At 51.0% G+C, this 15,406-nt stretch overlaps 1 protein-coding gene across 9 annotated transcripts in view; it reads right to left on the minus strand.

Moving 5' to 3' along the window:
* myocd (myocardin) overlaps positions 1-15,406 on the minus strand; it is a 62,217-nt gene that overhangs the window by 3,325 nt on the left and 43,486 nt on the right. For 2 of the 9 annotated variants that reach the window (XM_035533718.1, XM_035533716.1), the window contains exons 4-15: positions 10,527-10,592; positions 7,894-7,949; positions 7,631-7,706; positions 7,059-7,223; positions 4,635-4,795; positions 3,866-3,961; positions 3,207-3,481; positions 2,982-3,111; positions 1,898-2,845; positions 1,640-1,774; positions 959-1,087; positions 187-241 (exon numbers count right to left, since the gene is read on the minus strand). In XM_035533718.1, coding sequence (XP_035389611.1) covers positions 187-241; positions 959-1,087; positions 1,640-1,774; positions 1,898-2,845; positions 2,982-3,111; positions 3,207-3,481; positions 3,866-3,961; positions 4,635-4,795; positions 7,059-7,223; positions 7,631-7,706; positions 7,894-7,949; positions 10,527-10,592 — 2,292 coding nt within the window. Of the gene's footprint in view, positions 1-186; positions 245-958; positions 1,088-1,639; positions 1,775-1,897; positions 2,846-2,981; positions 3,112-3,206; positions 3,482-3,865; positions 3,962-4,634; positions 4,796-7,058; positions 7,224-7,630; positions 7,707-7,893; positions 7,950-10,526; positions 10,593-14,223; positions 14,694-15,406 lie in introns of those variants that run through there. The other 7 variants (XM_035533717.1, XM_026999678.2, XM_035533723.1 and 4 more) reach the window with 4 other exon arrangements.

Genomic DNA, 15,406 nt, shown 5'->3' on the forward strand with positions numbered 1-15,406 from the left:
TTGACAATTAAAGCTGCCTTCACGAAGGGGGCGTAACAGAGTTGCCAGCCACAGGTTAATGCAGCGTGCAGTAGGCACGGACAGCGAGCCTCCACCGACTGGAACATTTAAGTTTACGTTCCAGTGTGCCGTGACACAACTATTGCAGGCCACTCATGCTTTCGGTTGGTATATTTCTATGCTCACCTCCGCTCTCAATAAGGACATCGAGAAGTTCGTCCATTTGCTGGCTTCTGGTCATCTGCTGCAACAACAGGGAGCAAACGTAAGTGTTCATCATACAGAAATCATGTCCAAATGCCTCAGACATACGTAATGTACATCTGACACCAAGATTAAATCTGCGCTACAGTTATGATTAATTCTGCAAAATGTCGCCGCCCCAGTGAAGAATGAAGGATCTGTTCAGCTTCTGTAGCTGTCAAAAAGCTGTCAAGGGCTTTTTGTCCTTCCAACGGTTTTGTTTATCTTCCAAAGGCTTTTTTTGCATAGTGACCACTGCAAGATAAGCAATTTCTTTTTCACAACATACTTGAGCATACAGAATCATGATTGCCACCTGAAAATAAATGTATTGTCTACCATTGATGTACTGAGTGAAAAAAGAAATGCTATGTTTATCCAAGTCAGAATGTTGACTTTCTGGTTTAGAATTACCAAACATATTAAAACTCCCTTCAGGCTTGACAACAGTTCCTTTTGGCTGTCTCATTTTAAAACCAGGAAGTGCACATTCTCTATCTTGGAAAACATAAAAGCTCAAAACAGTCTGTGACTGATAAAAACAAATATGTAATGTAGTTTCACTTGGGTGTCATTCAAAATTGCATTTATAACAGCCAGAAAGCTCTTAGGGTACTGAATTGTGTTGAGTAGCAGAAAAGAGAAAGTGTGTGTGTGTGTGTGTGTGAAGCCGGAGGGAGGCACAGGGCTCAGGTGCTTCTGGGGGCCCCTTTACCTGCTGCACTGCATCCTCGTAGCAGGGCGGCTGCCTAACGGCAGATGCAGGAGAGGCTGAGCTACACAAGGCAGTGGAGGAGAAGTCACACTTATGGCCAATGTGCCTGCCACAGTGCAACAGTGCCATCTACATGAGGAGATAGGGCGAGACGTTACAACCCCAGACAAGGAGGTGGGACCAGAGGAAGCCTCAGATCTCGCTTGGTGGGGGTTGGGGGGTTTGAGGTCACGATCGTGTGCTGCAGGTAGTGTGTGTGTGCAAATATGCAGGAGCACTTTCTGGCATATGGGCCTGGACTTGGCTGGTTGTACAATTGGGGGCAGCTGAAAGGTATGGCACCTCCTAATGTGCAGTCTGCCATTGGTTTTGCCATGTGATATGATCACAGGACCACAATAAAGACCACTGAGAGACTTGTGACTACTCATGTGTATACAGTCCACTGCATTCTGGGCTGATGATCATGTGACCCGTGCATTCATTGCCTGTGGCTGTGGACTTTTACAAGCTGTCTGTGGTCATAAGATTGCCGGTTTCCAAATAATAAATGTCGTGGACAGTTTGCATCTGCGTCCACAGGCAGAAGGCATGTAAAACAAACCCTTTCCAGCTAGAGTTTGTGCGTGTTTAATGTCAGGACGGCGCACGGGGGCCGATCGTAGGCTAGCCCTAACAAACCTTCGCCTGCATGTCTGGGGTCTTGACCTTGGGAGACCCCCTGGTCATGAGGCTGTTCTCGTACATGGGCTGCATGCTTCTTTGGTCAGGTGCATAGGAGCAGCTTACGGGCTGGCAGGCACCCTTCTGCTGGAGCTGAGAGAGAAAGAAGCACTTGGTTAGCTCACAATCCCACGGTATGCCAGCCATCTGGACATTCGGTGTCCTCAGCCATGCTTGCGCACTTGTGATGTTAATTGTATTTGTGGGGATGCGCACCTGCATGGGGTGTGGTCTGGCTCCACCATGCGGCAAGGGGTGAGAACAGCTGTCCCTGCCCAGGGGAGGCGTGAGCAGGTACGGGTGGCTGGGTGAGGATGGGAGGCTGCTAGGCTGCGGGCTGCTGGAGCTCTTGGTGACGGGGGAGTCCTGGGGCGAGCACTGAGGGCTCAGGTAGGCCGACAGCCCGGAGGGGCTCCCGGAAGCGGGGCCGCCCAGGCCGCAGTGCCCCATACCCTCGATGCAGCTGCCCGGGGGCCCGCACTTGGGCTGCTTCGAGGCCAGCGGGCAGCTGGAGGCCACGTGCTCCTGCTTGACGGACACCCCGAAAAAGTGCTGCTGCATGTGGGCCGGGGGCTGTGGGCGGAGCGGGTGGGGCGGGGGCGGGGGCTCGGGCGGGCCGCCGTGGGTGCGCTTGCGCTTGTGCAGCTGCATGCGCAGCTCCTCCACCTGCCGCTGCTCCTGGTGCAGCTTCCACGTCAGCTCCTCGATCACCTTCTGCTTCTCCACGAGCATCTTGTCCTTCTCGGTGTCCAGGCCCTCCGGGGCATCTCCGTGCGGGCAGCCGCCCGCCGCAGGGCTCTCGTCAGCGCTCGGCGGCGTGGGCGAAGGCTGCAGGCCGAACCGCGGCGATGACAAAGCCACGTCACTGAAGCTGTCGGGCAGGGAGCCGCCCACGGACAGGTCTGAGGAGGCGGGTGAGATAGGCGGTGTGGAGCCGGTGCTGCAGAAGGGGTAGTAGCCGCCCGTGTGCGACATGGTGGAGCCGGGAGACTGGTAGGAGGAGCCGGTGGGTGTCACCGGGAAGGTCACTGTGGTGATGTCTCCAGAGGAGGAGGGCGAACTGCAGCTCGGGTCTTTGTAAGGTCGCAGCCTCTCGATCAGGGCCGTCTTGGTGCCGGACACAGGGAGGCCTCGTATTCTCAGCTGCTGCCGGAGCTCGGACACCTGTGGAGGAAATCGAGGACAACGTCGTCAGTGCGAGCAGGAGGCCACCGTGTTCCCGTCACCACCGCTATCTGTGCTGCAACATCTCAGCGGTCTGCATGTGGCCCGGTTTCCATCAGCAGAGCGTGATACGTACTTTCAAGTCGTCGAGGTTGGCGGGCAGAGGCCCTGGTCTGACGGGCGAGACGCCGGCCGGACCGCAGTAGGAGCTCTTCACCGGAGACGTGGAGCCGGAGCCGTCGGGCGCGTCCCGCTCGCCTGCCTGCCTGCAGCACATGCGCCAGGTTAGGTCTGACCCACAAACGACGACGATGACGACAAGGCAGCCGTGTCAAGGCTGGCTACTGGCGGAGGAACTCACTTGGCCAGCGGATTCTGCTGTGGCGGGCCGTAGCCGAAGCTCTGGGCCGTGGCCGGCTGGCGCGTCCCCTGCTGCTGTTGCTTCTGCTGGCTGAGGATCTGCAGCTGCAGGAACAGCTGCTGTTGCTGCAGCAGGCGGGCGTAGGCCGAGTCCATGGGTGGAGGCGACTTCTCCGCCTTCTGGTCCGGTGGGATGTACTGGTGGTACTTAAGCTTCTTCACCTTCGGCTTCACATCCTTGGGCTTCTTGGGCCGGCTCTTGTCCGACGTTTTGGACTGTGGCAGCCGAGCAAAACGTTAGTGGCGTGTTGGTGACGCAGGAACGTGCCTGCTGGTAGGTTAATTAAGGGCCGCATACAACTATTGTATCACACCACCACAGTGTAACAGTACCATTAATTAGTGGTACAGTGAGCACAGTATCAGTCGGTTGTTACATTGTTGTTACACTAATGCAGTAGTTACACTTTGAAAAATTAATAAAACTATTTCTGTGAATCTGTGGTTTATACTGAATATTGTTTTGACGCATATACATACTAGGCCTTTGCTTCGGCAATACGGTGTGTTATATACACAAGGCGATGAAACGTTGACACTTCCAGTTGTTTGTGATGAAGCGGTCATCTCTCATCGCTGTGTGTCTGCAGGTGGTCTTACCTTGATGATGGCAGGAACTCGGATGGCTGGAACTGTCTGGGTGGGCGGCACGCTGCTGCTTTCTTCATGGTTCTGAGTAGCATTTTCATGTGAGCCCTTAATGATAAAGATTTAAAATGTTGCATGAGAACTGGCAATGATTGTTCAGACCTAAATTATGACTGAATTTCAAAAGAACGTGAAAATTGTAGATAAATGCTTTTAATTGAATGTAGTGTAAAATAAACTTGAGTGCCTCTGTAAGCGGCTCATTCCAGAGCTCCAGTGAGTAAAGATTTTGATGCCTAACGTTTGAGAATAAAGCAACAAAGTGTCTCAAGCCCCACGGAAAAACGTAAAAAAAATTAACAATTAAAAAAGCACACAAAGACATGTTATCACATTGTCAAATCCACAATAAATTGGCCTACAGGGTTGGACCCGAAGCCAGAGACTTGCCATGTGCTCGGCAAGCTCTCTCAGGAGGCTAACCAGCATACTGCAGTTAAAGTTATGGCCACAAGGTGGTACTCTTCCTAAAGCTATTTCTAACACTCCTCTTAAAACTAAGAGACACACTTGACGTCTTCAATGATGAATAACACGTGGAACAGTATTGATGTATACTGGAAGATAGAAGTCCCACTAAACAGCAAAGACCTAGGGGCTTTTTATTTGTGACAATCTGTAAAAGTCATAATATTCCTACAAGCACTGTGCAAACATAATAGAGATTTGGGTTGCGCAGTATCAGTGGCTTGTATCCCAGCATGCCGTGGTGGTTGCTGACCTGTGAGGGTGAGGGGGCACTGCTGGCTTTGCTCTCGGCCAAGGCTCCGGCTGAGCTCTGGGACTCGTCACTGAGGGGATGCTCCGGAGACAGGCTCTCGCTACCGCTGTCCTCCTCGAACGCGTACGAGTCCTCCTGTTTGGGGAACTTCCCATGGTTCGCTGGACAAGTAGCAGAAGGATACGACTGCATCAAGGTGTTAGGCTGCAAAGGAATACCTTAGTACTGAACCTCAAAAACATGCATATATTTTATTCAGGATTCAGAGTCGTTTAAAACGGTTTCAGGGTTTGTTTCTATTTTTTGTCAAATGCTACGTTTTATTGATACAGACTCCAGGGATAATTTCAGGCAAAAATATTTATGTTGTACGTAACTCCAAAACCAAGCATTTGCCTAAAAACACTCTAAAACCATTTTAAACTACTCTCAGCACTGATGAAAATGTTTTTTGTTTTTTTTTTGTGTTAAAGTATTCTTTAAAGATTGGACGACAGAGTGAGTCAAGCCCACAACAAAGCAAAGTAAAACAAAGCGGATTGAAGGGGGGGACCCCTACCAAGAGCCTCAGACTGCAGCTCTAACTGATGTAAAACAAAACTGATTAACATCTTCACTCGGCGAAGAGTTAAGGAGAGTTGCATGGCTCTGAAGTGTGTGTCTGTGTAAATATTTGAAAAACTGTCTCTCCGTGTCGGAGCGCGGCTGCCTCGTGCCCGGGCGTGTGCGTCCGCGCGGGGGAGGGGCGCATGGCTTGTGTGTGCGTGTGCCAGAAGTTCTTCAGAGTCCAGCTGGGCCATGGCTGGACAGTGCTGGTCTTTTCCCGTTCTTGCCTAATGGCTGCACTTGGCTCCACGGTGTTATGATATGGGGTAGAGGAACAGGGGCACGGGGGCAGGGGTTAGCGGGGTACTTCGGCTTAAAGGGAGCTCTGATAATATCAAGGGGCATGAGGACAGGTTGTTGGGATGCTGTCCTATCAGCGGAGGTCAGACTAGGGGTTACGAGAGGGACGCGCGCGCGCGTGTGTGTGTGTGTGTGTGTGTGTGTGTGTGTGTGTGTGTGTGTGTGTGTGTGAGTGTGTGAGTGTGTGTGTGTGAGAGAGACTCGTTCAGTATCTGAGCATGTGACTAGCCAACTGCCAAGAACGTGGGCCCTGGTTTCAATCATGGCACTCCGCTGTCAGTGTTCTGGGTACATACTCTGCCCCCTCCCCCAGAGCCCAACCGCCTTCCAGCGCCAACAGAAGAAAGGCCTTGGTTTTCCTCCACCTGTCGGTGCTGGACTGGTCTGGACACTAGAACGAGCCCTGCCCTAGAGATACCTGACCCCCACTTGCCTACTCCTGCCATCACGCATGCGTTTCATTCAGAGTCACCGCTCTCTCGGGGTTGATGGGGTGAGCAGGAGTAAAGAGAGAAAAATTGATTACTTGAAATAAATAGCACAAAGGGCATTTATGCGGGGCGTATATATACAGATGCCGAGGGCTTTTCAGATTACAGGGAGCCTGCCATTGCCCTTCAAAGAAAGTTGTAAAATCCCAGAGTCCTTTGCTTATTTAAAAGCCCGCAGGTCTAATAATCAAACCCAGAGAGCAGGTCATGGGAGCGTCGCAGGATTGGGTCTCCTTGGACGGCACACAGCTGTGGGGCGGCTCCGGTCCCCCGGACACCTTTGTAGGTGGCTCGCCGGAGCCACATAAATCAGCGGGAGTCAAAACAGAGCAGCGAGGGGCAACCGTTCATTTGATGTCCTGAGACGAGGGGCGGGGCTAAACCCAGCTGTTGTTCGTCTCAATAAAACACGCCGGTCTTCCAGTAGAGGTAATGTAAACGCAGGTCCTCGGCCTCGCGGTCGGCTTACGCAACACATTTACACACAGCACCACAGGGTGGGTGTGTGTGTGTGTGTGTGTGTGTGTGTGTGTGTTTACCACCGGCTGCGTCCGCAAACATCGGCTTCGGCTATGGCATAGTAAACACGATGCGAACTTACACCCGCGACCGAGGGCCAACGGCCCCTTAAATCGGTGTGTGTTTTTTGAACCCTGGTTTTGGAGGACTGTCATATGTTTACTGCCGTCCGCGTCCGCAAACATCGGCTTTGGCTATGGCGTGGTTGCATGGCATAGTAAACACGATGCGAAATAACACCCGTGACCGAAGGCCAAGGGCCCCTTCAATTGGTGTGTGTTTGTTGAGCCCTGATTTTGGAGGACTGTCAGGAATATTGCTAAACGTCACCTCCTGGGAGTGTTCGGGGAAGTGTGGGTAACTTTCAGAGCCGGTAATGGCCCATTTCCTCTGTGTTTACCTTTGATTCGATATGGAAATGAGTTTTAGGCACGGTCGAGGGCGAATTGCAACCGGTGATTGTTAGTAATCGGCACAAAATTGCGGTGCACCACTCCGGTGCAGATACCTTTCACAGCGGCCTCTTTAAGGCTGGAGTCCACAGGAATGATGTTCTTCTCAACCAGCTCCAGAGGGCCTGGTCTCAGGGCGATCTTCTCGTTGAGGTCGTCCGCAAGCCGGGCACGCCTCAGTTTGTTCGGTGGTTCCTGAGCAGAGCCCTCGACGGCTGAGTCTGAGCGGTGAATGCAGCAACCGTAAGCATAGTTAATCCACACACACACGTGCACAAACACTGCAGCAGCAGAGTCATGGCTAGCGTAAACAGTTATTGTGTGAGGATCCAAGTCGGGACACGCCCGAGGGCCTCATCCGTCATCACTGGTCACGCAGGGCTTTCACCAAAGTGTCAGAACGATCCTCATGTACACAGCCTGGTTGTACCAGACTGCTGCCAAAAAACAAAACCCATGTAGTTTGTTTTCTTTACAGCTGCTGTATTTTTATTAGTGCTTCCAGCGTTCGGTGGCCAGGGGAACCTTCACCTCTGATGACCTCATGGCAGAATGCATGAAGAACACATGATGTCATATGTCTGAACTAACTGGTGCAGGCTCCTGGCTCACGCGCTGAAGGTCTCACCTTGTAGGATATGCATGCTGATAAGTTCCGATTTCTCTGGTCTACTGCCGATTTTATGCTTCAGATAATCTCCAGTCTGCAAAAGAGTGAGCAGCCCCTCAGTTAATTTCGGACCTACAGCAGAATTACAATGTTTAACTGAGTGTTTGAAAACACCAGTTTTATTTGTGCATGCAGGGAGGATAATCTCTCGATCCCCCCACCCCCCAACCGCTGCGTCTGGCTGACCATGTCAGACAGATAATGGTACTCGCGGTTCTCACCTTGGATCGCTCCAGACTTCTCCTCTGCTCATGGAATGCAGCCGGGCTCTTCAGGGCTGGAAAGACAAATGCAAAGATCTTAAATGAATGTGACGTGCTTCTGTCGGTGGGGGGCACTTGTTTTTAATCAGTCCTCCAGAAATATTAATTGGCAGCACCTGCACCCTCTACCCTTAACCCCCCCAACTCCAAAAGATTGCACTGTGCTCAATTACAGCTTTTATGCAGTTCTTAGCTGGACTGCAACAACGGAATTACTGCATTGATTTGGGCTGCTGGCAAAATCTTAGTGGAGTAATCTATGGTAATTTTACTAAAAAAGAACAAAAAAACCCCAAACCTGGCAGTAAAGTTCGGCAGCCTGGGTGCGTTTCATTATTTTAAACTTTATATTGATTTTCACTTTTGGCTTATGCAATTGTAGATAAATGCTATCTGGGATCTCCAGGCAAGCACGTCCAGTACAGTTGGTATTCTTTCTGAGTCTCTCCTGTTGTGTCCATATCTACCTGCTGTCTCATAGGACAGACAGAATAAGGAGAACGAGAGCTGTTTTACTGTTGTACTGTGGTCAGAGTAGGAACCTGTTATGCCCCCTCGCCTGATGTTTGATCTCCCCTTCCGGCACCTGCACTGATTATGTGCCATGCCCCAGTGCTCTGTCCTATTCCTGGGTCTCTCCCTGATTAAGTAGCACTAACGATGCTGATAAGATTAGCATTTTACATTTCTTCTAATCCTCGGTCCGAGACATCACCCAGACCACTTCTCTTGCCCTTTGACCTATTAATAAAGAAGCCATGCACAACCATGAAGCTTTTAACATGGCCTGGTAAACCTAACATAACATATAACATGACAAAATATAACAGAGGAACAGTAGCAGCTGTTGTTCATTTGGTGTCCTAAACCCCAAAGGTAACCTCTGAAGTTGCATGTCTGCCCTAAAGCCTGCAGAGAGGCAGTTAGTTTACCCTTCTGACAATGTTAAGAAGGCTTTGAGTTGCACAGTAGAAGCTCAGTCTGAAGATATATTCCAGTGAGATACAAACCAACCAGCCATCAACCATTAAAAAAAAAAAAAAAAGTTCCTGGATGGTTTGTCAGAACAGAGAGAAAGCATCGCTGCACGCAGACCCTGCAGAGCTGCTGGCTCCTCCCCCGGCTCCTCCCCAGCCACACACCAGCATAGCCGAGAGGCCTGAAAACTGCTTTCAAGTGGCTAATAAACACCAGATGTTCCCGGGGAAATGTATACACAGGGCATACACGCTGGCCATCCTCCTCCCCACACAACAGAGGGAAGACTGAAATATTCCATCCGCAAAGGGAATTTCGCAATTCTAGCCTCACATGAGCCCTTCGATATGCAAGGTGTGCGTCGGTGGAGACAGACCGACACACCACAGCAGAGCTTGGATCGGTCCTGTGTTCCGAACGGATGCCAGGGATAGGGATTATGTGAACTGCAAGGAACACTAGGAAAATGGGAGGAAAACCGAACAACACAAGTGCTTGGGGGCACGAGGAGGGGATGAGTTTTCAGCAGAAAGCCACCCTAGAAGAACACCTCACCCACTGCTCAGGCAGACGTGGGGACTGGAGCACTTGCACAGATGAAGATTTCACAGCGGTCTCTAACGAGTGTGGTTCTGCTGCTCTGATTACCCCGTGCCAGTCTGTGCAGCTCTGACATTCATCTTTCTAAAAACATTTTACCTGCTGAATAACAGCTGCCCCCTCAGCTTCACCTCTTCTCCTGTAATCAATAGATATACAGCCGTCAAAATGTCTTTTAGAGGGCCCGCAGACCGGCCGAATCATGTTCTCTGACGCCTTTATCTTTGGCAGACTCCCAGGCAGTGATAAGACTGGGCAGAACTCTGGACTCTTTTCCTGTGCGCACTCATGCTAGTTATCTGACCAGCGCTGCCTGTCTGCAGGAGAACTCCGCATGCTTCTCCAAGCTGTGGCGCGTCTGAACGTCCCGGGCACAGGCTGGGTGGATCATGTGCTTTATTCATCGTCTGTGCATGTGTGGCTGACTAGGAAGACCTGTTTCAGTAGGCAGGCCTTTCATTTGTCAAGGAGACAGTTTAATTACTGTTTACTTCCTACCGTTACATTACTGTCGGTATCCTTATATGAAACTAATGATTAGTTTCAAATGAAACACTGATCAAATTTTCTAACCTATGGAACAAAGGATGGTAATATTTCTATTTTTACACCCAAACAGAATATGAAAATTGGTAGATGTTCTGATCTCTGGGCCTGTATGATGTTTGAAGGCTTTAACACGCACTGCTGCTGAGCCTCTGGCACCTCTTATGCTCAAGGGCAGGGACAGGTTGTCCGTGGCCTGACATGGGCAGCAGCTCTGCACGGAGAGGGGAGATATAAAGCCCTTCCCCCAGGGGGGTGGTGGGAGTTGGGGATTGGCTTAGGCAGGCCAAACGTTCGGCACTGCACTACAGCACCTGACGAGGGCCAGAGCACTTTGGGGTTTGTTTCCCCCCCCCCCCCCCAACATGGTTCTCCACCAATGACACGTCCGGGAAACAGCGCTCGGTGGACAGGGGGAGGGGACGGGAGGTCACGGTGACATGTACAGAAGAAGACGTGTTACTCACGAGGCATGATGCCCTGGTCTGCTAACTGCTCTCTCGTCCTCCTCTGCTGGAGCCTCAACTGTAGAACTGTGGAGGGGAGGGAAGGAGGGATTGAGATGGAGAGAGAGAGAGAGAGAGAGAGAGAGAGAGAGAGAGCGAGAGAGAGAGAATTTGACTCATCATAAGTGAAACTAGGGAACGAGCCATAAATCTGTACTTGGGAACATATCATCCCCTGCAGGCATACAGAGATGGCCGAGCGTCTTCTGGGTCTTCTACACAGCACACATGCACACACATACACAGCACAGGCTCCTGCATTTATGAGCGACCCCCCACACCCCCTCTTCACTACCCCTCACGCCCACAGGGACCACACACTGTAGGGGGATTTGTTTAAAAGCCAGGAGCTGTGTTTATCATAGACTTACATCCTGTTTTAAGAAATATTTGTGGGCCTGTTGATTTCTTTGTTTTGGGCGTGTGTGTCTCCCCACTGACTGTGCTTGACAGTCAGCGATGACGTCGAGCTTTAGGTAGCGGGTTGCCGTGAAATGTCATATGCGCTCAACACCCCAGCTCGGTAAAGTGCAGGGCTGCAGAGAGCAGAGGACATCCGTGGACGAAACACACCCCCAGAGCCTTGTCTCCGCCTGGACAAGAGCCACCTTGACAGCGGAACATCTGATTCTCCTCAGAACACGCTCCGGGCGTGCTCCAAACCCAGACAGACAGCGCCAACCACAGAAGCGTGAGCTGCTAATGGTCAAATAGCTGGGCGGGATGGGAAAAGCGTGCAGGGATCTGGCACGGATCTGGGAGGCAGCAGCTCGCTCAGAAACACAGCTGATCACCAGCTCTACTTGGAAGTTGATTTGGACAGTTTAGGAGCCTGTTTTAGCCGCAGGAACGAGACTGGAGTGGTTCTGTCGGAACCAGGCCGGGCAGAGCACTGATGTGACAGTGGCACTCTTCAGTCTTGTAAATGATTGGCTGGGGAGCCTGTTGTTGTCAGAGGTACACATGAGTGGGAAAGTATTACAGGAAGAGCAACTGGTGGCTTTCTTTAAAAAACAAAACCTTTAGACTTGAATCTGAGCGTGCCCCCGGGTACCAAATGCACTGCTTTGTGTGTGAGAGAGGGAGGGTATTAACCAACTCCAAACCCAAGATTGCCCACAGTAAATGCCCTCAATAAGACCCATCACAGCTTCGTCCACACTCTTGATCAAATCGCCCTCCCATTAAAATCAGAACCAGATGGGTTTTCTTAATGATTTAAAATAGCTGCGTTCGTTGTCTTCGGGCCATAAAGAGCTATGGTGAGGACCTGAAGCAGGGACGTTTTGTCCTTCAGTCCTCTGTCAAATTTCCCCCCTGAACCTCATTGCTGCTTTGAATAATCTGTTACCATTTTCCGAACGAACATGAAATGGATTTTTCTGTGTCAGCTCAGCACGGTCACAAACGAACGCTCTGCGGAGATGAAATGCTTGAACAGCAATGAGGCGGTGTTTTCAAAATGATGCAAAGGAGGTATTTGTGGGGTATTTGCAGCCAGGTGAACAACCAACTCCTGTAGTGGGCGGCTTGTCCCAGTCGGAACATCTCCAGCACGTCTGATTGGCTGTTTAGCTCAGCACCTAACAGGGTTTGCTTGTGAAGACTGGTGTGTCTCGTGAAGACTGGTGTGCCAGTAGCAGCTCCATTGATCACGGAGGAGGCACTTGCGTGCAGGATATTCACTGCATAATCAAAACAGGACCCGAGAGGAAATGCGGCAAATACCCCCGGAGCTCCAGATGTCTCAGCCAGCATGTTTACAGATAAGTTTGTCAAGGATTTCAGAGGCATGGAAGGCTGAATTCCCTCTAGCTGTCAGTGATTTGAGACCAATTCCCTGCAGCGCGCACACACAGGCAGACGGAGGTTTAAACAGAGGTTCTTGTTGCAAACCTTAGAAACCCTGCACTGGCGTATGTATTTTTTCTTTGTTCCAGCTCCCTGACACACCTGAGCCAAGTAATCAGTAGCCTGCAGCCCCTGATTACCTGAACGGGTTCTGTCTGGATCGAAACCATCCCCGAGAGCCGTAGCGCAGAAGCCCTGGTCCAACAGACCAGCCCACTCTCACATCTCACGGAGCTGGAGCCGTTTCAGGATATCAGCAGTACTTAGTACTACTACGTTGTTTGAAGAGAAATGCAAGCTCAAAACGGAGAATATAGTCAGAGACCTGACAGGAAGTGTACGTTTTCAGACACACACACAGAATCCGCTTCCTCAAGCACGTTATCCAGACAGCCGAGAGTATTTTATGGGCCATAATCCACCACAACAACCACCAGCAAGAAAAAGATGTTCAGTCTCCTCTGTAACTGCACAAAGTCCATAGCTTCATCTGCAAGGATGAAGCTATGGAAGCCAACACACACAAGGAAGCCAACACACACACAACACACACCTTTAATCGTCTGAATGTTTGGTATGGCTACGGTAGTTATGTAACAGCAGGGCAGTGGGCGGAGGGAGCCCTCCAACCTCTAAAGATGTTCCTCCCTGAGTTAAACATGTCCAGAAGGGATGTACTAGCAGATCTCTATCTTCACACACACACACACACACACACACACACACACTCACTCACACAGAGGCGACCAGCTCCAGCCAATGGAACCATATGGAACTAAAATGTGTACATCTGTGTGTAAACAGTCCTGCATCTGTGGGGTATTAGTGTGTTAATGTGTGGTGGTCAAAGCAAGCAGCCTTTTAAGCCCTCCTGACTGTAGCAGTGTGCGAACGAGAAGCGTCTCTTCTTCCCTTCCTCTCCCCCCCAGCCCTGCTGCTCTAAACACCAGAAGGGAAAGGCTCAATTTTGCCTGGAATTTCTGGTAAGCAATTAGTCAACCAAAAAAGAGAGAGAGAGAGAGAGAGAGAGAGAGAGAGAGAGAGAGACTTTGTGAAGTGACATTCTTTAAAGGCACGGGGGAATTGTTCCTCTGGCATCGAGGTGAATGAAGAGCGCGGACTGTCGCCAGTTTGTCTTTAAAGTCCCCAACCGGAGTTTTAATCTTCCTCACAGGGCAGAGGTCTGTCTCGGTCAGTATCATTTATGACAGAGAGGTGGCGCTGTTGTTCACTCTACCTGCCTGTCCGCACAGTACTTCCGTAGACCGCATGCGGACGTATATTTTGAAAGATGCTTATCGGTCAGAGAGAGGAGAAGGCAAGACGGAGAGGCGATTAAGACGCTACCGTGACATACGGGATGGTTAACGCGGCTTGACCTGGCACTTGTTGGGGGCGGGGCTTAAGCAGTACTGCTGTTAGCCCTCTAGACGTTTAAGGGCATGCAAACCTCTGCCATCGGATAACCTCTGGCATCTGGCTTAAATCAGGGCGGGTGATTGGAAGCAGACTCTTGACTAGAACTACCCATGTTCAGAAAGAGGAACAGGTGCTGTGTGCTCAGAATGAAAGAGAGCAAAGCCCACAGCGAAGGTGTCTGCGCAGGCCACTAACACGCTTACAGACACACATGACCAACCTCTGTTTCTTTTGTTCCTTTTTGTTGTTAATGTCATCTGCACATGACAGTAAAACAGACAAGAAAATAAAACAGGAAATAACAACTGATAGGTTTCGGCAGCTGACAGCACTGTCACCGAGAGCTGGCTAAAGTAAGCTTGGTGGGTTCCTATGGGAACGGGCTTACCTGATCTAAACTTGTTGCGAATGAGGACAGAGTGTTCAGATCCCAACAGAGTCATTCTGTTATGTGGTGGGAATCCGCTGTCAGAGTGTTACCACGGCAATTGTGTCGAAAAAGCCCACTCGCTTCAGTCCGGTGTGGTATGCAGAAAGGTCACCGATGGCGCAGTGTCCCAACGAGCGACCGGAAAGTGGCAGACGTATTCCCCCCCCGGGAGCATCTAACCACAGACAGAGCTGAGACGGAGACGTAGCTGCCCGGGACGGGGCGGGAAGAGATTCAGCCAGCCCGCGAGGCTCCGGAGAGAAGCTTGGGTCCCACACAGCGGTGGGGGTCTCCGCTCCACAACAGAAACTGAGAGGGGCTCCTGCTGCAAGGAGGGTCTTAAACTTGGGGGGAGGGCTGAGCCCTCCTCCTAACGCTCACTGCTAGAGCCCCCAACAGCTCGGCAGACGGGCTGCCCCTGCTGGCTGCCTGCACCGCGCATGCACGCACACACACACACACACACACACACACACGCAAACACACACACACACACACACACACACAGGGACCTGCTATGGAGCGTGAGAGTCGAGCATGAGAATTAAAACCCTTTGTTTTTGTCCAACAAAACTCCCTACAGAACAAAACACTTCTCCTCAGATCCACATCTGGTCTTAATGGATACTGGTTGGCAGGAGTGGCACAGCATGCTGGATAATCCTGAACTAGATGAGTCTCCATTTTGAGTTCGGTCCTTTTTCATACCTGGGTTCCCACATTTCTTTAGAAAGCAGAGCCGATGGGGAACTGAAACTTGCGGTATAGTATTATACAGTCGGTGTGGCTGCGTGTGTGTATATTTGTACTTTTATCTTATCTTAAGGGCAAGAATCTCCACTCAGAATACTGACAGCCTTTCCTCCAGCTCCCACAAGCTGTCACAACTACGCCTGGGGGTGGGCTGGGGTTGAGGCGGGGCTGCAACCTCATAGTCTCAGCTCTGCTCCAACTGTCCCTGTGGATCCGGGTGTTTACTCCAAACAAGCCCACCCACACAACAGCACCTCCAGCCGATGAGTCAGGGGAGGACGCTCGACAGCGGCGAAATTCTTTGGAATAAGACGAAGCCACTGCATCAGAACTGCTCCGCACTGCCATTTCTGTGAGCAGAATTATTTGAACAGAGCGGTGTTCTACA

This window comes from Electrophorus electricus, chromosome 14 (genome assembly GCF_013358815.1).
Source record: "Electrophorus electricus isolate fEleEle1 chromosome 14, fEleEle1.pri, whole genome shotgun sequence".
Taxonomy (NCBI): Eukaryota; Metazoa; Chordata; class Actinopteri; order Gymnotiformes; family Gymnotidae; genus Electrophorus; species Electrophorus electricus.